General features: G+C 39.7%; 1 protein-coding gene across 3 annotated transcripts in view; it reads left to right on the top strand.

Annotated features, from left to right (window-relative positions):
• The window catches only part of FAM135A (family with sequence similarity 135 member A), a 107257-nt gene extending 84378 nt beyond the window's left edge, over positions 1 to 22879 (top strand). For 2 of the 3 annotated variants that reach the window (XM_061623085.1, XM_061623086.1), the window contains 9 exons: positions 3036 to 3190; positions 3919 to 6178; positions 7821 to 7981; positions 9514 to 9605; positions 10600 to 10697; positions 13007 to 13158; positions 15586 to 15696; positions 20715 to 20828; positions 22653 to 22879. In XM_061623085.1, coding sequence (XP_061479069.1) covers positions 3036 to 3190; positions 3919 to 6178; positions 7821 to 7981; positions 9514 to 9605; positions 10600 to 10697; positions 13007 to 13158; positions 15586 to 15696; positions 20715 to 20828; positions 22653 to 22858 — 3349 coding nt within the window. In that variant the 3' untranslated portion in view covers positions 22859 to 22879. Of the gene's footprint in view, positions 1 to 3035; positions 3191 to 3918; positions 6179 to 7820; positions 7982 to 9513; positions 9606 to 10599; positions 10698 to 10948; positions 11399 to 13006; positions 13159 to 15585; positions 15697 to 20714; positions 20829 to 22652 lie in introns of those variants that run through there. The other variant, XR_009762167.1, reaches the window with a different exon arrangement.
• The last annotated feature ends 516 nt before the right edge of the window (positions 22880 to 23395 follow it).

Genomic DNA, 23395 nt, shown 5'->3' on the forward strand with positions numbered 1-23395 from the left:
CAAGTAAACCATCATAACAGCGCCTACTGTGTGGCAGTGAGGGTGGCGAAGAAAGCCCACTTCTCTGCCACTATCATATCCTCAAATAGCCATCCAGCGGAGCTTTTCCATATTGTTAGGGGTCTGTTGACATAAACTTCAGGAAATTGAGTTTTAGACCCACTGTGGCCCACTGAGAATTGTTCGCAAGACTCTTTGAGGGTAAAGTTGCTCGCCTCTGTAGCAGTCTTGATGCTCCATTCACATCTACTGTAGTCCCCAGTGAGGTGTCCAGTGCAACGTCTGCTGCAACCTCTTGGGAACAGGTTCAGTTGATGCAGATTGATGACATGGTGCTTGCGACGATGCAGCCAGCAACATGTCCTCTCGACCCTTGCCCTTCTTGGCTTATTAAAGCTTGCCAAGGGGGGTTGACCGAGTGGATCCAGGGTGTGGTCAATGCATTGTTGTGGAAGAGAGTGGTTCCAGCCACCCTGAAAGAGGTGGTGATCTGTCGGCTCCTGAAAAAGCCCACCCTAGACTCACTGGTTTGCGACAACTACCGGCCAGTCGCAAATACCCCCTTCTTAGGGAAGGTGATTGAGTGGGTTTTGGTGCAGCAGTTGCAAGTTCTCTTGGATGAAACAGATTATCTTGACCCATTCCAGTCTGGGTTCAGGCCTGGTTATGGGACTGAGTCGACCTTGGTCACCCAGATGGATGACCTTTAATGGGAGAAGGACAGGGGGAGTGTGATTCTGTTATTATTACTTGATCTTTCTGTGGCTTTTGATACCATTGACTACGGTATCCGCCTGGGCTGAATTGGTGAGATGGGCATTGGAGGCACTTTTTTACAGTGGTTCTGATCCTATCTCCAGGGTCGTTTTCAGAGAATAGCACTGGGTGACTGTCTTTCAGCCCCCTGGCAGCTGTGCTGTGGGGTGCCGCAGGGTACCATCTTGTCTCTCATGCTGTTTAACATCTATATGAAGCCCTTGGGAGCAGTCATAAGGAGATTTGGGGTGAGATGTCAGCAGTACATTGATGATACCCTGGTCTATTTCTCTATAACATCTGAATCGGGGGAGGCTGTGCAAACCCTGGACCATTGCCTCGACTCGGTGGTGGGCTGGATTAGGGCCAATAAACTTAGTCTGAATCATAACAACATGGAGACGCTGTGGGTTGGTGGTTCCCAAGTTCGGATAATTGGTCAGTTGCCTGCTTTGGATGGGGTCATACTCTCTCTGAAAGAGCAGGTCTGTAGTCTGGGGTTGCTACTGGATCCATCTTTATCAATAGAGGCCCAGTTGACTTCAGCTGCTAGGAGTGCTTTTACCAGTTTCGGCTGGTAAGACAGCTGTGGCCGTTTCTGGACTGGGATAGCCTGACCACTGTTGTACATGCATTGGTAACCTCCAGGCTGGGTTACTGTAATGTGCTTGAAGTGGGGCTACCATTGAGGTTGGTTCGGAAGCTGCAGCTGACGCAAAATGTGGCAGCATAGCTGCTCACTGGGGTGGGTATCACCAACATGTCACCGCGCTGGTGAAAGAATTGCGCTGGCTACCTATTAGCTACAGGGCTAAGTTCAAAATTCTAGTTTTGGTGTACAAAGCCCTATACAGCTTGGAACCAGGATACCTGAAAGACTGTCTTATATTTTATATACCCAGTTGATCACTGCACTCTGCAGGTGAGGGCCTCCTGCAGATGCCATCTTATCAGGAGGTCCGTTCCGCACAACATAGGAAATGGACCATTAGTGTAGTGGCACCTACCCTTTGGAATTCCCTCCCCTTAAATATTAGACAGGCACCATCTCTATTATCTTCTTGGCTCCTACTGAAGACGTTCCTCTTTCCAGAAGCCTTTGAAGTAGAGACCTTATCCTAGTTTGCATCTGTATTGGAATTGCTATTTAATATGTTTTTAAACCTTTTTTTAAAATATGTTTTGAATGCTTTTAAAAAAAATGTTTTTAAAGATGTTTCAATATATTTTAAAGTCTGTTTTTATGATGTTTTAAAGTGTTTTTAGAGTTTTTGTTTGCTGCGATGGGTCCTACTGGGAGGAAGGGTGGGATATAAATCTAATAAATAAATGATGTGCTCCGTGCAATGGAAGGAGCAGAGATCTTCTCAGGAGATGTTGCATTTTTGTTTTAATTATATCATTTTCTGTTTTTATGTTGTACACCACTTAGAGATTTTAAAAATATTAAATGTATAAATGTTATAAATAAATAATATAAACAAGTAAATACATGATTATGGTTGTATAAACAAATTATAATTTGCATCTGACCCTTTCTCCAAACATGTGAGGTGTGAGATGGCCTTTCATATACATTGGTGTGGGGTAACCCTCAAGATATAGCTGAATTGCAACTCCAGTCATCCCTGGCCATGCGTACTGGAACTAATGGGAGTTGGAGTCCAACATCATCTGGAGGGCCACACGTTCCCCATCCCTAATCTAGACATTGGCTGATTGAATTGCTTAGTTCCACAGATGAAACTACATTCAGTCTGTATCACTGAATGGTAGAGAGGTTTTTATCGGTTTAGTCTTCTCAAAAAGTTAAAGAAGTTGGTCAGTGTTTCCAAACTAAGAGTTGTTATTCTTAAGGGATGGACAGTTTTCATTGGCCAATTTTTGTACACTAATTTGCTCCTTTTATTGTTACATGGATCCTAACCAATTCCTTAACTACTGCCTACTGCCCTCCAATGTCCTATATATCCAGTCTCTCCTTCACTTTTATGACACATTGACAACTCTGCATTTAAGTGCATGGATGGCACTGTTCCAAACTGTTATCGCTTCTGCTGGTGGTACATACAGGTTTTGTTTAAACAAATTTCATTTAGTTGTATTGGATATGATTTACATAATTTTCATTATTAACACAATGAGCTTGCAGCATACTGGCTTTTCATTAGTATTTCTATCTTAATTGTACATGAATACAATTAATTGTATTTTCAGTTACAATTTATTGTGGATGTTTACTTTTTACAACTATTTTAACATAAGATGGTATCTTTCAGTGCCCAGAATTACCTTCAGATGTGTACTGCTATAAAAAGCACCTCCTTCTGTAGTTCTCTCCCACCTCTCCCTATTGAATGCAGTGAATTAGATGGAGATATGAACTCTTTGCCTATAATCTTTGAAGATCGGTATTTAGATTCCGTTACTGAAGGTAAATAATTAGTTTTTGGACTCTTTTTGATGGAATGAAATAAAAAGTTTAGAAATTTTCTATCTTGAAATATTCTTGTGAGAATACTAACATGGTACCCTGCAGATGTTGTTGAACACCAGCTCCTGGCAGCATGGCCAATGGTCAGCAAAGATGGAATTCATAGTGCCAACAGTATCTGGAGGGCACCACATTGGCTAACCCTGCTTTACCCATTAAAATGCGCTGTAGCCAGCATTTAAAGATGTGTGCACTGAAGCTTTCCTGCCTTCTTTTTCTCACTGCAAGTCCTTGGCTTCATTGGAGAGCTCTCCTGAGATTTAGGACCAGCTTATCAGGTAGCGCGTGGTAATGCAGCCAGGAGGAAGGCCTCAGAAACCCTATAGTATATGTGAAAAGTTTACCACATGCCCTTTTAGAACTTAGCATATTTAAGTTCATGATTCATCTGCTTTATTTTTTGGTTGAAGAGAGTCTGGAGAATGACCATGGCTTAGCAGTAAAGCTCTTGTTTTCTATGCAGAAGTTCCCAGGTTCAGTCCCTGGCATCTCCAGGTAGGGTTGGGGAAAAAACCTGTGCTACCAGACAGAGTGGACAATAATGGTCTGATTCAGTATAACAGTTTCCTATGTTCCTAAAGATATATCTATAAATTGTAATTTAGTAAAAGTTACAGGTATTTCATCAGTTACATTATCTTGTTTACTTCTTTTTTATTTTAAATAAGAGATGGATGTACTCTGGCTGACAGCTCATCAGAAGGCTGACTCCAAGAAACCTGACAAACTAGAAACTGAAGAAGGTTCTATGGCTAGCCCAGAGCTGAAAAATAGACTTTCAGTTGCCTCCCATACCTGGCAGTCAGAAAGTGAAAAACAATTCACAAAGTATGCAAAAGGAAAATGTGACGATGCAAACAAATCCAAAGTTAAGGTTACCAAACTGATGAAAACAATGAAAACTGAAAATCCAAAAAAAATAGTAAAACAAAACTCTAAGGACTCTGTAGTCCTGGTAGGCTACAAATGCTTGACAAGTGCAGTACCAGAGGACATCTCAAAGTGCTTTGAAGGCATGCCTTCATGGAACCAGAAAGAAGGGCTGGATTCTGCAGTTGGTGGCCATACTTCTGAGGCAAATAACTTCATGCGACAAATCAGTCAGAAAGAGTTTAGAAGTTTACCATCTAGAACTGAACAAAGAACTGGCAAACTAGAAGGGAATGAAGACAGCCAGTCTAGTTCTGCCATCTCTCAGTGTGGAAATTCAGTCATTTTTGGTGAATCTGATAACTTCCAAGCAGACTTTGGGGATACTCAAGGGGAGAGTAGCTTGACACCCAGAAATGCTGTTGAAGATTGTAATGGTTCATCGGGACTTACAAAAATAGAAGTAAAACCATATTGTAAGAATATTTATGGAGATAAAGTGTTTGTTCGTATTGGATTACAGACAGAAGGTTCACAGAGTGGAGCATGTAGAGAAAACTCGCAGGAGCCCACCTTTGAAAGTTCAGAATCTGAAAGGAAACTTACGTCAGAGGAAGAACTACTGCTGGAAAAGGAAGTTGTGCAAGAAGCAAACTTCCAACATGCAGAAGATTTCTTCACAAGGGTTGGTACCAATGTGCCCATTCAGTCTACAAAAGAAACTTCTGTTGCAGTTGTAACTGGAGATGTACTTAAGTTGCCTGATGTTAGTATTACCTATGCATCATCCAGATTTTCAGATTCTGGTGTAGAAAGTGAGCCAAGTTCTTTTGCAATGCACTCAAGTGCAGATGTGGCTTTTGAAGCTCCTCAAGGGCAAAGTGCATGCAACAATGAGAGAATATTTCCTCAGCTTTTGCTTAAACCAGATAATATTAAAAACCCAGTAGAGAGTCACTGCACTGAAAGTACGAGTGCTGTTAGTGAAATACAATCCTCCCTAACATCAATAAACTCCCTGCCTTCTGATGATGATCTGTCCCCTGATGAAAACTCTAAGATATCTGATGTACCTGAATGCCATTTAAGTGATAGCAAAACTGTATTAGACCTGGGAGCAATTGATTTGACAAAATGTGATGACAGTGAAGAACCAAATGTTTTGCCACAGCACTGTATAGAGTTTTCAAGTAATGAAACTACATTTCTGCCTTCCTCACCCTCAAATGTAAAATTACAACTAGACGAGGATACATCTGAGGACATGAACTCTTGCAACTTACAATTGAATATTGGAACAATTTGTAAAAATTCCCAAAGACTGGAGAAAAACTTGCACGCTGTAGAAAGAAATGAAATCCCTTCAGGGGTTGTTTATCTAGGTGAGTCCTGTGTTGTTTCAGGTTCGGTATCTAATTATCCTGAGGGTGGAGTGAAGAAACTAAGTGAAGGAAAATTCAGTGATTCTTCAGAGCAACAGCAACTAGCTGATAAATTGTCAACTAAAAAAAATGAAAATCTCACAAGCATGAGTGTCCTCTCACCAGAAGGAGGTAATGATATGCTGAAGCAAGGACTTGTAGAAAATTACTTTGGCAATCAAAGCAGTACAGATATTTGCAATATATACTCTGCTGACAATAGCAATACAGGTAGCCCTCAAAGGGGTACAATTTGTTCCATTTCACAGGAGGAGGAGGAGGAGGAGGAAGAACAAGATCAAGATATGGTTGAAAATGGTTATTTTGAGGAAACAGATGACAGTAATTTATATGGAGCTACAAATGATGCTGAGGAGAATCCTGACATAACATATGCAAGTCCTTTTAGAACAGAAAGAATGAATAGTGATTTTTTTGAGGATGCGACAGACAGGGTTCCACTGTGTACTCTGGATGGTTTGACTCTTCCTTCTACATTGAAAGGATATCCATGTAGTGTGTTATGGTCTTCAAAGGACAAATCTAATGCTATTCTAAAACAGCCCTGTAGCATGTCCTGCAGTACAGCTTCATCTGTCTCCTGGTATGAGTGCTCTCCTCAACCTCAGAAGCGAGCGTAAGTGCTATACGATCTAAAATAATTGTTTTTAAAACCTGGTTTTATACAAAATGTGTGTGTATCTTTACTTACATTTGATTTTTTGTGCTAAGTCATTTTGTTTGCTATTGTTTTCTTCACTTAGCTACATCAGATTATTTCTACATTAAGATATGTGAAAGTTTTGAAGTTTGTGCATAATCCACTTTAGATGTTTTCTAGACCTATGCCTAAATATTCAGTCACAGAATTTCAAAAAAGAATTCCACCGCTTCCAAGTCACAATGGGAGGAAAAGTCCCATTAATGCCAATAACAAGTGCAGGGGATGGTCCAATTCTGACTGGGTGGGAAAGCAAGGAGGAAGCTACCCCAAATGTACCACGGACAAAAAGAGGGTAAACCCTCAAAATGCCTAGCCAGCATGAAAAGGGGTGCAAGTGAAGTTTTATTTTGTATTGAATTGAATTGAATTGAAACTTTATTATTTATTTATTTTTACCCCGCCCTTTTTCCAAACTGGAACTCAGGGCGGCTTACAAATGGAACTACATGTAGTTAAAAACATAGAAAAACATACAATTAAAATACAATTAAACTATGCACAACCTTAAAACCGTGAAAGGCACTTAAAAATCTAAAAACAATTTAAAATAATACAAATAATAATATAAAACAATAAAACAAGCCTGGTAAAGCCCAATCCTAAACACCTTCTATCCCAAAAGCCTGTCGGAATAAAAAAGTCTTTACTTGCCGACAGAAGGATGGCAAGGAGGGGGCCATTCGTGCCTCCCTAGGAAGGGAGTTCCAGAACCTAGGAGCAGCTACCGAGGAATTGAATTGAAACTTTACTATGTTTTATCCTAGTTTGTCCCGCTTTCCTTATTGATTAGAGTTTCTGTAGCAAGTGTTCAGCATAGTACGGAATGGTTCTTTTAAAATAGATTAATGTATAAATGTATTGTTATTTATAGTATGTTGCAACATTGCAACATAAAGTGCTGCAAACTAATCAAGACAGTTGCACAAATGCAACAGGATCGGTCTGCAGTCTTGTGCAGGTATTGATAGTTGCTAAATGTGACGGAATGGTATTGCCTATGCTGCTATCTGAAATAGAAATGGCAGCTGGAAGATTCAAGCTGAAAGTGAAGGTGGAGTGGAGTCACTACTCTGTCATCTCTTTTAAATAATAATAATAATAATAATAAAAATTTATTTATGAGTCGCCTGTGTGGCCGAATTAACGGCCACTCTAGGCGACGTACATTAATACAATAAAATACAATATACAATCAATAAGACCATTTTAAAGCATTTTGGCACGAGGAATTGCCAATACAGCTGTACCCAGTGGGTTGTAGTATGGTGTTGTAACTTATTGACTTTTCAGTACAGCAAATGGGATTGCACTCACCTTGTAAAGGGTTATGCTGTAGCTACATTGCAGAAGCCAAGAAGCCATCTTTTGAGTAGGGAATGTAAGTAATTTGATGAGCATGTGTGCTTACGGCTTTCTGATCTGAGATGCTGTTTTTGCAACAGACTATAGATTTAAATAAATAAATATAATTGAACTGAAAGTTAAACAAATCTTACTCCTTACTTACATATGCAGAGTTGACCAAACTGAGTGAAATAAAACCTGTTTGTTTCAGATTCCTACAGGCTAAAGAGGAACTAAAACTACTTCATCTCCCTGGATTTATGTATAGTGATGTTCCCAGATTGGCATCTTCAGTACCTTATTTCAGCACAGAAGAGGAGGAAAGTTCAGATGATGGCATACATCTCATAGTCTGTGTGCATGGCCTAGATGGTATGCTGTGGCAGCTGAAAATAGATTAGAAAATGCTTGAGATTTTAGATTGGTTTGGATTTGCATTAAACCAGGGGTAGCAGTGCCCTCCAGCTGTTTTGGACTACAGCTTACATTAGCACCAGCCCGTATGGGTAATGGTCAGGAACAATGAGTGTTCTAGTCTTAGCACTCCTGGAGGGCACCACGAGGCTACTCCTGTGCTAAATTATACTGCAGAAAAACAGATATTGAAGTACAGGTATGATATCAGTATCTCCTGGTATCAGCAGAAAATGTAGCATGTAGGTCCTGTTTCAAGAGAACTGTATACGTACCAACCATTTGTGAAAGCCTACTGTTCAGCACACTGGCTTTCTAGGATTCAGCCTAGGGGAACTGTACATTTAGGAATAATGAACACATCTTTTAAATGTTAGGGGGTTTTATATCCCTCGTATGCCAAAGGCTATGAAGAAGTTTTTCACCCGACAAAAATCTGTTTGGCTTCAGTTGTGTAAATACTGTTTGTCTATTCCAGTGCACAGACACATCTAGGACTTAGGTCTGCCATTCCACTTCTGCCCACCATCCAGCTCTGAAGTAATGGTGAAGCTGGAACTAACTACAGGAAGGGATACCATACCATATGAATCTTGCCTGAATAGCATGTCTATTAAGGGTGTGGCTCTTGATAGCTATAATTTCCTGGCATTTTGAAGCATGAGTGAACATGGAAACCCCTTAGCACAGCATGTTAAACTGAAAGGTTTTTTGTTAATTGAATTTGATAACATTTTGAGAAGGTTTCCTACAATACTCTGATGAGGCAAAATTGAAATTGAAAATGAGAAATTCAGTGGAAAAAGAAAGGTAGAAATAGCCTCATTAATAAGAACACACTATTTTAAGGCAAGAATTCACATGCAACTTAATAACCTATTAAGTGGTTAGTATATTCAGTGAAATAAGGTCTGAACCAGGCTCCAGTGTCTACTGGAGTTGCTAAAAGGACAGGTTGTTAAAGGGGCAGGAACAGGCCCAGCTGAGGATTTTGGGGTCAATTGGCAAGGCTAGCCTTAAACATTTGCAGTGGAAGAAAGGAAATTCCACAGCTAAAACACATACACACAACTGCCCCCTAAATCTCCCTCTTTTCCTGAAAAAACATCCCTGCAAATACTGTGGGAGAAAAACCAACAAAACTTGTCAATATGCCAGAGTCTCTCATCAGACATTTAATTCATTAGAAATAAGCCATTTCATATCCTTTTTACCCCATATTCACCTTGGACCATCCTCAAACCTTCCTCTCCTATGCCACCAAATTTCAAATTCATCTGTTGAGTCATTTTCAGCATATAAGCCATAGAACATACTACTCTCTTTTTCTCCTATATTTGGAAGAAAAAATATTTTTTCTTGCAGTTAACAGACCTTTGATTTCAGTGTGAATCTAAAACCAGTCAGCATTTGTAAGGCATAAATATTCTAATTTTAGTATGTTCTGTTTTTTGAAAGTTAGCATTTCAAACATGTGATCTTTGCTTTAGGTAATAGTGCAGACTTGAGACTTGTAAAGACATACATTGAACTTGGCCTTCCTGGAAGTCGCATAGATTTTCTGATGTCTGAGAGAAATCAGGTATTTGCAAGTGCTGGAAAGTGTTGTTGTTATACTACTACACACCCTATGGGCATTTCATATGGACTAATTCATGTCTAATTACTAATCTTTTTATAGGTTGAAAATTTAACCTTGCAGCTAAGGCTGTAGTCCTATGTATGCCTATGAATAAGTCTCACTGAACTCAGTAGTACTGCTGTGTAGACATACATAGGATTCTGCTATAAAAATAAAAATTGTGGTTGTATTTGTTTAGCGCCTGGTGTAGGACTCAGTGGTAGCTTGTGAGGGGGGTGGAGGCAGTGGTTTACTTTTTCAAACAGACAATGACTTCATTTACCAAACAAGGGGTACACCTTTTTAAGCCAAATGGCTGCATTGAAGGTCAGCCACCCCTCTGAGAGCCATAAGCCAGCAGTGGGTTGTGACCAATGTATAGTTACACTCATACACCTTTGCGACACATGCAGGCATACATGCATACACACAGCCAACACTCTCTCTCAAGGCACAAAGAAAGTCATCCCACCCCAACAAGGGAGGTAGGAGGAAATACTATCTTTTACTCTTCACAGAACAATTTTGAAGCTCAACTAGAATTTTTCCTACTGTATTCTTTGAATAAAAGTTTCAGTGTGCTTGTGAAGTTTTGCTGTTAATAGCTGGGCAATTTAGACTCCAAGCACATCAGATCTGAACTGATTTTATGAAGCTTACTTCATTGTTACTATAAGCTAAGATATTGTGGCTTAGCCTTGAAAACAAAGCTTTGTCTTATCCCTCTTAAGCAATTAGCATACTGTAGTTGTGCATTTGTATATTAAACATGTAAAGCAAACTATCCTCTGTGAGAAAGCATTGTAAAAAAAAGCAGCTTATTTCCCCCCTGAAAATTTTTTCTTTCATGGGATTACTATTATTGTCTTTGATAGTTCTTATCCATGCCAATTACTAAGAATTTGTTTTATTGCAAGACAACTTTGTTTAGGAACGTTGAACTTTTTTTTCACAGAATGATACATTTGCGGATTTTGATTCAATGACAGATCGGCTTTTGGATGAAATAATACAATATATTCAAATTTACAGCCTAACAATTTCAAAAATCAGGTAATTGACCCATTTTGTGTTTTACTTCTTTTTCCAGAAAGCCAACTGCAGCTTATAGCCATAATCTTGGAATTTCTGAGTAAAGCACAAACTTTGCAGAAACTACTAGGCTATCTCTTCTAACTGTTGATTTGCAGATTATGGGCTTTTGTACATAAGTTCAGGAATCAGCAATTATACATTGTCATGTGAGGTCATGCATATATCTGTTGCATGAACAGAACTCTGATTATCCTTAAAATCTGTTCCAGAGAATTGAGAGATCCTCTGGGACAGCATAGTACAGAAGAACTCAGGATATGAACCATTATTTTTAAATACAACAAAAGCAGTCAAACTGGCTGCAACAGGACTGGGAGCTTTATATGGCAACATAATAAACGGAGTTCTGAAGTGAGACAGGGAAACTGCAAAAAAGAAAAAACACTTCTGTGTGTCAGTCTTCGTTGCAGGAGATGTTGGAGAATGCCTGCATCTAAGCTGCTGTGTTTGGCAGTGCATTTAAAGAACTATGTCAAATAAAAATGGCAATTATTAAGACCTCAACTGAAAATAAAGCCATATATACCATGATGCCATTTATTTATGGTGATGCCACGCAGAGATACTTCTGGTCACCTCGTCTCAAAAGGGATAATACCACTTGAAATAGGACAACTAAAATAATCAAAGGTTGAAGCACTTTCCCTGTGAAGAAAAAGGTTGGTACTCTTCAGTCTTTGCCAGGAGGGGATGAGGACTGAGACATGTGATAGAGTTCTGTAGTTATAAAAGATGAGATTTGAGAGAAATTTCCTGCTCCCACTGCCAGTGGAGTCACTCAGTGAAGTTGGGGTTTTTTTTATAGGTTTAGGAGACAGCTGCACCTCATGTATTGTGGAATTCACTGCCACATGAAATGGATGCCTAATAGCTTAGAATGCTTCACAAACATTCAAAGAAATTCCGTGAAAATAGGTCTCTCAATCCCTATAATAGCAAACTCAGGAGGGGAGTCCTGACAGAAATTGAGCCAAAACGGAGAAACAGGAGAGAGGTATCAACATGCTTTGGGGACTCTAGAGGTTTGCAGAAATACAAAATAATGTTTTAAAAAATAAATGTGAACATGCCCAGTATTCATGAAGGTCGGCTATCAGTTAGAAAATAAAACCAGAATCTTAGGTCAGGGAATGGAAATTGCAGAGGAAATTCTGGCTGACCGGTTAGAACCTTGAACAGGAGCACTTTTGTTTAGAATGTGAGGATACATTGCAATATTTTGTTGTATGCCTCACTTGTTGGTTAATAGATAGCTAATAGTGATATATCTCCAAAGACTTAATGCTGGGGGCAAAAGAGGCCATTTCTTTGCCTCCTACAGTTTGATATTCTAGTAGCTTCTCAGCCAAACATCTTGATTATGCAGACATGTATGTGCATGCCAATCCTGTCTTTGTGTGTAATTGAAGCTGCAGAAGGGATATAGGGGAAAGATAGCAAATGAATAGGATACTTTGGAGGCACTGAAAACACCAAAGCCATGCGGGCATGTTAGTGTTCCCTTCTTGAATTGACAGAGGCCAGTATGTATTATCTCCTGCCCTCCCTGAGAGTTAATGCATCTAGCCAAGTTCATAGTGACCATCCTTATTTGAAGATCCCTTCATATTGATGTTTGCATGATAATATGGAGCACAGGTGATGAATCACTTTCAGCCTAAGGGCTGGATCTAAAAGTGGCCAATCCTCTGCAGGCCACACTGGCATGGGGTGGTGTATTAGCCTCAGAAAAGGTAAAGCTGCATCTGCCAGGGAACAATCAGAAGTGTGCTTTACCTTTTGGCTTTGTTGGAATTTAATGCCTTTATTCTGTCACACTACTTTAAGAAGGGATTGGATATACTCAGGAGCTCCTGAGTGTATCCAGTCCTTGGTGAAAGCAGCATGATAGGATAAAGTGCAGAATTCAAGCTGCAGTTGCAAAGGAATGTGGCTAGGCTTCAATGCTGTTTGCAGCTATAGTTTTGACTGTCACGTGCCTCATAGCATTTGACATCAGGTGGTTAACTAGTAGCCATGACTTGGCCAGAACGACCTCGTAGACCAAATGAGGAGGTCTGGTGTGCTTAATTAGGCCCATGGTCTGAAGGCTCCTCACCACTGATTTAGAGGCATATGCAGGAAATGTGAACTATGTGTTGCTATTAATAGGTCTTTGTTTTGGAAAGCTAAGGTAATGTACAGGCTTTAACTTGCGAACTTTTAGAAAAGATTTCCCCCAAAAAATTTATATTCCTTTTTCCTTTTTCCCTCTTGTTTTTTTACAGTTTTATAGGGCATTCATTGGGTAACTTAATAATCCGTTCAGTGCTTACAAGACCTAGGTTTAGATGTTACCTCACCAAACTTTACACTTTCCTGTCTCTGTCTGGACCACATCTTGGTACACTCTACAACAGCAGTGCTCTTGTTAATACAGGTAAAAAAAAGTAGTTTTGGTGTTTCATGTTGAAAGTTCAAGGAATATTTGTGTGAATACATGTATCTGCCATTCTGTCATGGAAATGAACGGGGAAGCCCACATGAACTGCAGATCCCACACGCATGGATATTTTAGATGAAAACAAGAGCTTGGCAGATAACTTTTGAAGATGTTTTAAATTGAATCTCTTTGTATCACTTTAGTGGTTATCTTTCATTGATCTGCAGAGTATAATATGAGCAATCTTACCAGAAAAACAGACTTTGTTAGTTTCAGAAATTAAAGTTCTTAAATGGAATTCTTTTCCATTTAATTATTTTAAATGGAATTCTTTTTTCACCTTGGTACGCCAGGGCTCTAAGAGCAATGAAACAGGCTGGACAACAGCTAGAGCACAAATGGCGAAAGGCATGCTGTGAGGCTGATCGGGCACAAGTAAAATATCATAACTGTGCCTACTGTGTGGCGATGAAGAAGGCCCACTTCTCTGCCACCATCACATCCTGAAATAGCTGTCCAGTGGAGCTTTTCCGTATTGTCAGGGGTCTGTTGACATAAACGTCAGGAAACTGAGTTTTAGACACACTGTGGCCCACTGTGAATTGTTCGCGAGGCACTTTGCTTGCCTCCGTAGCAATCCCTTATACATATCTGGTTGATCACTGTGCTCTGCAGGTGAGGGCCTTATACAGATACCATCTTATCAGGAGGTCTGTTCCACACAATATAGGAAGTGGACCTTTAGTGTAGTGGCACTTACCCTTTGGAATTCTCTCCCCTTAAATATCAGACAGGTGCTATCTCTGTTATCTTTTTGGCACCTACTGAAGACCTTCCTCTTTCCACAAGCCTTTGAAGTAGAGACCTTATCCCAGTCTGTGTCTGTGTTGGAATTGCTTTTTAATATGTTTTTAAACCTTTTCTTTAAAGATATTTTTAAACTTTTTTAAAAAAAATGTTTTTAAAGATGTTTTGTTTTAATATATTTTAAAGTCTGTTTTTATGATGTTTTAAAGTGTTTTTAGTGCTTTTGTTTGCTGGGAGGAAGGGCACGATATAAATCTAATAAATAATAATCTCTAAGCAGAGGTTTCAGTATCTATGGGTAAAGACTCTATTTCTGCATAGAGCAGGGAGGACTAAGTAATGATGGATTGCCTTCCCTTCTGTGTCCCCAGTGGAGATAGTAGATATAATCCACCTTGCTTTCTGTTCTAAAAATAGGACTTCTCATAAATATGGGAAGGATTTTGCTAGTCTTTAACGAGTTATCCTCATTTTTCCAAATGATCAAAGGTGAATATTTGCAATTTCCATTTTAAACCCCGTATAGTAAACTCAGTGATAGTTATGTCTCATTTTATAAATATTCTAAAAGATTTTTTAGAAGCATTAAACAGTAGGCAACCTTTATTGATGTTCAACAGAACTGAATATTGCAAGATATAAGAGGGAGTCAATATAATCCTGCCATTTCAGTGCAGGAAATTTCGTATTTATGTATGTTTCTATTTATGAAATTTCTATACCACATATCAGCCAGTGCTCCCAGTCGACTGTTTTGTACACCAATAACACATTAAAAGTGTTAAAATAATGTAACGAAACAAAAATCAATGAAGATATACACGAACTGAGATCAGCCATATGGTGGAAAATAATGTGGGAAAAATGGTTCAATTCCCAAAGGCTCATATGGACAAGTTCATTGTGATCTTTGTCCAGAACCCCGTAAGAGAGGGAACTAACTGAATAGACCGTGGAAGGGCATTCAAGGGCTCCAGGGTGACCACTAAGAAGGCCCTGCTTCTCATGGAAGCAGTTTTATTCCACTTAAGAAAAAACTGGAAGCAGGACCTCAGTGAGTTACTCTCAAATTTCATGGAGGTTCACATTGAAGGAGACACTCCCTGAGATACCCAAAGACAGACTGTGAAGGGCTGGTGAATTAAGCATCTTACTGGCTTCAACTGTTTTAAGGAGGCCAAACTGTTGACCCTAAAACACCTCTGGAATTGCTTAGTATTTATGGGAATAACTCGGCATTCAATTTTCTTCTATTTGAAATTGGTAATCATGCCCTTAAGGATAAGAACTACATGATGTTTAGTCAAATGCCTAGAATACAAAATAGAGGTGCAGTGTGACAAGTATCAGCCTTGCTTTGGGGCATTTAATTTCTCCTGAGTTGCCTTTAAATGAGATGAGAAGTTTATTCATTTGATATGTGTGCTCATAATTTTAATACATTTACATCAGATAATAGAATATGAGTAATGAAATACATAGAATATTGTTGTGATTATGTATAGAATGAACATAAATTGGGGCTAGTTTACCAGTGACATGTCACATTAAGTATATCAATAAATATTTTTATGATTCTGTTGTATAAACTCACATGTATTGTATATAAAAATACAGGCCTCTGGTTTATGCAGAAGTGGAAAAAGTCAGGGTCTTTATTGCAGTTGACCTGTCGAGATCACTCAGACCCCCGGCAAACCTTCTTGTACAAACTTAGTAGAAAGGCAGGTAAGCAATATCAAAATCTTTAAGAATATTTTGATGCTTTTAATGAACCATGTGCTTTGATTTATACATCAGTGAGATGCCATGGAACAACTTGGATAGTCATGTCCATAAGGGTGCTTTTATCCTGTTCCACACAGTCACTGCTTTTCAATTGTTGCAGGTGTTCTATTAATGAGGTGTGATACTGATCTTTTAAAACAATAATTTATGGCACTGATACAAAGCCTACCATTCTTATATAGAAGGAACTTCATTCACTTACAACACTTGTTTTATGTTGGACCCCAAGGCAGCTCAGTGCAGGATTTGCAGATCAAAAACAGAAAGCTACAATGCACCATCTGAACATTATTCACAGGGACAATAAAACTGTACTTCTATTAGAATCAATGAAAATAGCTTTCATGTTGATGTTTCAAGATGCACCAAACAATTTCTCAGGGAGGAATATATGGAGGTGTTTGTGGCAAGGGGTTAAGTCCTATCTACAGTAGTTTTAAGTCAGGGGTGGAGAACTTGATCCAGACAGCCAATCAGTTAATGACATTCTCCTAAGCCCTGTGAGCCACTTTAACAGGTGAGTAGAGCCGCCCACCTGTCAATTGCCTGGGGACACCATGACATCAGGTGAAGTTTTTTTTCCTTTCCCTGTGCAGTTTGAAATTAAACCATGCAGGCAAAGGAAGTGTTTCCCTGAAGAGCTTGCTTGCAATCATTAATCAGCTGAGCAAGCTTCGCTTTGGACACAGATCAACTGCAATATAGAGTACCAGTCAGGAATTCTGTAGTGCTGCTGATCCCAAAAAGGTTTGCTGTTAGCGCAAGTCAGCTAGCCAAGGAACAATTGGGGCTGTACTTTAATGCTCCTCATTGTTCCTTTGCAGCCCTGACTTTACATAAGAACATCACATCACATAAGAACATCAGATGTGGTGCAAGCAGGCATTGTTTCCTGCCACTGTTTTAAGTCTTGAATGGTAATAGAGGATATGTTTTCAGGTAGTTGAGTAGGAAATCTGCCTCTGTGCCATAGAGGCATGTTGGGACAGGGAAGCAAATGGAGACCATCCCAGGGGAAGGGGGAACCATAATAATTATCCGAGTTCTCTATAACACTCCATTTTCTTTGTAAGGCAAAGAACAGAACTAACGTGTTTGGAATTATTTCTTGTCTGATGTGCAATCTGGTAAATAAACTTCCTACATGTATGAAGTAAATATTGTGTGTTTGCCCTGATAAAGCATAGAACTATAACTTTTTTCTCATAACTCAGATTTTGCTCAAAAGGAGTATCACGTTACCATTCCTCCATAAAATAGTTGTCCTTGACCCTCTTTTTTCCTGTTTTAGCTTTAGTTTCTCTTTGCTGAACTGTGTGGATTATATTTTGCCAACATCATGTATAAAAAGTATCACTAGAAGCTAAAATGATGAAACTGAGGTTATCATACTTTGGACACACAATGAGAAGACATGATTCACTAGAAAAGACAATAATGCTGGGGAAAACAGAAGGGAGTAGAAAAAGAGGAAGGCCAAACAAGAGATGGATTGATTCCATAAAGAAAGCCACAGATCTGAACTTACAAGATCTGAACAGAGTGGTTCACAACAGATGCTGCTGGAGATCACTGATTCATAGGGTCCCCATAAGTCGTGATCGACTTGAAGGCACATAACAACAACAAATGTATAAAAAGATTAATATTTGCTTCTCTAAACTTAGCTATACTGTATATTGTCTGATAAATCCAAGGATCAGAGAAGCTTTCACACACAAATGCCCTTCCCAAGGGCCCTATGAAGGAGCACCTCATGAAGTGTGAGGGGCTGCAGCCAGAAGGACACCATTCTCTACACTTACACACACACACATAATTTGATTGATTGATTGATTGATTGATTGATTGTATTTATATACCGCCTCATAGCCGAAGCTCTCTGGGCGGTTTACAGTAACTAAAAACATTAAAAACAAATATACAAATTTAAAACACATCTTTTAAAAACAATTTAAAACACAACTTAAAATTTTAAAACAATTTAAAAACACATGCTAAAATGCCTGGGAGAAGAGGAAAGTCTTTACCTGGCGCCGAAAAGATAACAGTGTTGACGCCAGTGTTCAGTGCTCAAATTATGGGACCTGAAATACCATTTATGAGTTCCACCCTCCCAACTCCCCCAAGTTTAGTCATAGCTGTGTAACTAAATGCTAACCAAAAGGGGCGGGCTTTCCCCCAAAAACTCAAGCACTATTCATGTTTGCTTTGTAAAAAAGTTGATCTAATATTCAACTACAAATATTGTCTGAAATCTGTGTGTGTGGCAGTCCCTCCCCTGTGGAAATAATTGCCCCCTAACAGGTAAGCCGCTTCTGAAACTACTTGGTGCCCACCAGACTGTTGAATGTATCCAAATATTAAACAATAGCAAGGCTTGACAGTTCCCCCCCATCAATCAGTTAAATTTTCAGGTGACAGAGAACAGCAGCCTGCCACTCTCTCCCTGGTAAGCAATTTGATTGCGGGGGAGGGGGCTGTAGAGTAGAGGTCCCACTCCCATCAGTAGCCAGGTTTTGCCCTGGGCTCTCTGGCCTGGAAAGGGAGCGCTTTCAGAGATTATGTCATCTGCAGGAGAGTCACTTGCTTTAGCAAGTGAATGTGGTGACAATGTGATAATGAGGCTTTCGAGTCCCTTTTTTCTCTCTAATAGGATTCCTACTTCAGGCTACCAATTTAAACGGTACCACTTTGCAAGATGGTTTGCATTTCTAATTAAAAGCTTAAAAGTTGCTGGCTTGAGAGGTTTTTCAAGTTAAACCTATGCAGTTAGAAGGGAGCAGGACTGTGTTCCATGGTGCTTCCTTCAGGTGAATCCGCCTAGGACGAAAGTCAGTCCTCAGCTACAGAGAACTTTATGATGCCACAGAACTCCTCCTTGAAAGACTGCTAGTAACTCTTACTTCAGTTTTGTAGTCAAAATTCTTCACACAACTGCCTGCATTTTGGGGTGTGTGTGGCGTGACCCTGGGGAGGCATCAGGATGAGCTGCAACACTCTTAAATGTACCCCCACCATCTTGCTAAGGCCAGTGATAAGTGTGTGTAACATTATGCATGGCATGGAAAAAGTGCATAGAGAGACGTTTTTCTCCCTCCTAACACAAGAACTGGTGGACATCCAATGAAGTTGAATATTGGAAGATTCAGGACAGACAAAAGAAAGGACTCCTTCACACAGTGTAGAGTGAAACTGTGGAATCTGCTTCCACAGGAGTCAGAGCCGGCCACCAACTTGGCTGGCTTTGGAAGAGGATTAGACAAATTCACAGATGAGAGGGAAGATTGCTCTTGTGCCAGGGTCCTGCTTGCAGGCTTCCCATACTGGCCATTGGGTTGGCTACTGTGAGAACACGCGGCTGGACTGTCTGGGCCCCCCCTGGCCTGATCCTGCAGGCTCTTCTTATGATAAGAGAATGATTGACAGCCACAGATATTGGGGGTAGGAGGGAGGGATCTAATGGTTATCCCAGTCAGATGTTCTGCTGGCAGGCTCTTCTCGGGGCAAAAGGCTCCAGCCAGTATTTGCTGGTTTTCGTGGTCTCGGCCCAGTCTCAGTGGGTGGCCTTTGAGCTCCTCAATTAGCCTAGCAAGATGGTGGGGGGGGCACATTTCATGGCTCCCAACTGTCTGAGGCAGAGGAAAACCCTGGGATTGCTTGCCGAAGGCTGCCCACGGCCTGGACCAGGCGAACGGCGGGGGGGGCGCCCCGCTTGAACTACAGACAGCCCAAAGGGGCCTCCTCTTGGAGCGCCGTCGGAGAGGAGGGCGCGGCGCCACAGAAGAGGTGATGGTGAAATGGATTCCAGCACTTGTTAAGTTCTTAATAGAATAACTTTGTTTGGTTAGTGCTTTGACCCACGACTGTAAACATAACTGGATTATTGTAATGCACTCTATGTGGGGCTGCCCTGGAGGTTGGTCTGGAAGCTGCAGCTGGTGCAAAATGTGGCAGTGCGACTGCTCAATGAGGCAGGATATTGCCAACATGTTTCCCTGCTGCTGAAAGAATTGCATTGGCTGCCCATTAGTTGCCAGGCCAAGTTCAAGGTGCTGGTTTTGATGTACAAAGCTGTATACAGCTTAGGACAGGACACCTGAAAGATGATCTTACCCCTTATGTACTCATTTGATCACCGCACTCTGCAGATGAGGTCTTCATGCAGATACCATCTTGTCAGGAGGTCCATTCCGCACAACATAGGAAGTGGACTTTTAGTATTGTAACACCTACCTTTTGGAATTTGTTACCCTTAAATATTAGACATGTGCCATCTCTGTTATCTTTTTGGTGCCTACTGAAGACCTTGCTCTTTCAAACCAACATTTTAAGTAGAGACGTTATCCCAGTGTGCGTCTGTTTTGGTATTGCTTTTTAAGATGTTTTTTAGATGTTTTGTTCTTAGAATATTTTAAGTTGTTTATAGTGTTTTGTCCCTTGTTTGCTGCCCTGGGCTCCTTCTGGGAGGAGGATTGGGATAGAAATTTTGTTATTTTTTATTCATTCAGGAAACCTAATTTGGCCTGTGGTAATCTGGTCCAGAAATACCTGGAGGAATTTATTAGTTTATTTCAAACAAGTAGTTTAAGTGATGATGACAGTGATGATAATAACAATGATAATTATTATAATTGATTATTGTTTGCCCAAAATGTAGTGAAAGAATGTTTTAACTATTTTTATATTTGTCAATAATTATGAATTTTTGTTTTTTTCTATTTTGCAATCTTCCTTGGGACTTTTTGGTGATACGTGGGTAATAAATATATTTAATAATAACTAAATAAGTAATAGGTCACATTCTTGAGCGAAACAATTGCTCCCCAAACATGCTAAGTCTTTTTTCTCTACTCCACCTTACAAAATTTATCTTTCTTGATCAGCACTGAGAATCATATAAACTGTATGTGTTAGTTATATATTACTTTATATTTACCTTTTTTGGCTTCCCACAGGTCTTCAATATTTCAAAAACATAGTATTAGTAGGATCTCTGCAAGATCGTTATGTCCCTTATCATTCTGCCCGCATTGAGATGTGCAAAACAGCTTTGAAGGATAAACAGACAGGTAATGGCCAAAACATAGCCATCTGTGAAGTAATTTGGTTTTTATTTCTTGCACAACATTGAAGAGAATACTTCAGCTTACAGCTTATGCCCCAAATATGTATCTTGTTGATGTGAAAACATTGGTTTATCTTGAGTTGACACCTGAAGAGATATCAGTCTAAGGTAGCAGTCTTCAATTTTTTCAGACCTGGGAACCATCTTTAATCAAACATGCAGTATATGGGACCACAAAAAGAAAACCAATGCTGTATGAGTCCATTTAGTTGAAATGGTGCGTAATGAGCCCTCCCTACACACACCTTTTTTAAATATGAAAAAATACATCTTCCCCATCTAATTTTTTTCTAAACAACATGATGCACAAGGAAAGGGGTAGTGGAAGGTAAAGGAGAGGTGAGTGGGAGGTATAAGAGGGCATTGATATCCAGTTTAGGCCAGGTTGATCTTCTGTTGCTGGTGTTTTTGTTTGAATAGCAGTTGGTGGTTCTTATTCCTTTCCCCAATAGATGGGGCCAAAGAGTCCTTTCCCCTTGCTTCTTCAATCCTAGGGCAATTGGAAGTGAGTGTTCTTTCTGTCAGAGGCGAAGTGAGTAAGCTTCTTGTAGTTGCTTCTTCTCTGGCTGATGGATACGGGGGCAGCTTGGTCTCTCCTTTGCTTTCATGTTATTCCTGGGAGAAAAGAGGTGAAGTCTCCTTGTTGACCCTATATCATCTGACCAGTGGTAAAAGCCAGAGTATGTTTCCCTTCTGCTCTCCAAAATGCTACTTTAGCTGCTAATGTCTACCTAAAAGAATGCGTCCTAGAAGGTAGTTCCTTCTACTTACTAGGTCTGCAATCCACTACATGTCTACTTAGAAGTAAGCTCCATTAGGGTTCAATGGGATTTACTCCCAGGTAAACTGTGTGTTGAATTGCAGCCTTATTCACTTAGTGTGAATCATCACACATGAAAATTTGCATATAAAGACTCACACTTTTTATTCCTCTACTACTGTTCCCACTCTCCCAATCTCATAGCATATGATTCAAATGAGCTTTCTTTTAGCTCTGTCACTTGGAAACAATTTTAGTGGTATATGTCTTTTAGAATACATATATTCAAAGACATCAGAAGTCTTTCATATACACACAGGACCACCTTCTATATGAACGTACTTGGTGTTGTTTGTTCAGCTTAAAGGCCTGCTGTCTCTCCATCCGAAGTATGGCAGGTGGGGACACATGACATACCTTTTTGCCTGTGGAACTGTATGGCATCTTTTCCCAGCTGGTGTCCTCCAAATGTTTTGGACTACAACTCCCATCAGCATCACCCAACTTTGCCAGTGGCTAGGGTTGATGGGAACTGTAGTCTGACAACATCAGGAGGGCACTGGATTGGGGAAGACTGCTCTGTGGAATGCCCTCCCTGAAGGGCCAGTTGGCCTCACTGCTGCTCACATTGCATCAGGTAGCCCAAAAAAGGTTTGTTTGTTTTTAAGCAGGGTTTTTTGTGTTAAACTAACTGGGTGTTTTTGTTTATATATTTCTTTGTTGCATTTATATACCCCCTTGCTGACAAGGCACATAAGTCAGTTTACAGTTTTAAAATATAAAGCAAATAAATGGCTGCTATAGCTATTGATTTGATGGGAGGAGGGTTTTCTCTGTGTGGCTGAAGTTTTGCATTCATGGATTGTTTTAAACTTGAAGTTTTAAAATTACTGTCATTGGCTGCTTGAGGATTGCTTGATGGAAAGCAGGGTTTTGTTAAATAAATATGAAGGTTTTGTTGAATAAATCAATAGTGCAGCTTCCTTTTTTTTTTTTTTTAACATACAGGACCAATATATGCAGAAATGATCCAGAATCTGCTTCTGCCTGTTCTTCAAAACGAGGAATGCAATTTGGTTCGTTATAATGTACATTGTGCATTGCCAAACACAGCCGATTCCCTCATTGGAAGAGCTGCACACATTGCTGTTCTGGATTCGGACATATTTTTAGAAAAGTTTTTTCTTGTTGCTGCGCTAAAATATTTCCAGTAGGAATAAACACAATGTCACAGACTTGGCTATTACCTCATTAACAGATGAATCAAATAATGTGTGATATTAAACTGTAGCTACTGCTGTATTTTAAGAGATATTTATACTTTTTTATATGGAAGATAATTTATATCATCCATGTGAAGAGCTTTTTTAACATCAACTTTACTTTCTAGGTAATGTGGCTGTGCAATATTTTTTTTAATGTTCATTTCTACTTTTTTCTATTTTTCTTATTTTGGTACCTAATTATTTCAGAGCTGAGATTTAAGCACAGTATGTACAGTTGGTGGGTTTATCAGCTCTTAGACTGCAAAAGGTCAATGTTATGTGACTACATTTTTATGAGTCTTTGGATGCCAAAACAAATCTGAATTTTAATGAGTCTAAGAAGGTATTAAATTTGATTGTTCTGTTTGATATTGGAGAAAACTGGACTGGAAAAAAACTGCTGGCTGCTAAAATAGCTACGATAACAGTAGGTCTGTTCAAGACCACTCTTTTGAGTCACCTGTTTGTTATATCACTACATTCTGA

Source organism: Rhineura floridana, chromosome 4, assembly GCF_030035675.1.
Source record: "Rhineura floridana isolate rRhiFlo1 chromosome 4, rRhiFlo1.hap2, whole genome shotgun sequence".
NCBI classification, from domain to species: Eukaryota; Metazoa; Chordata; class Lepidosauria; order Squamata; family Rhineuridae; genus Rhineura; species Rhineura floridana.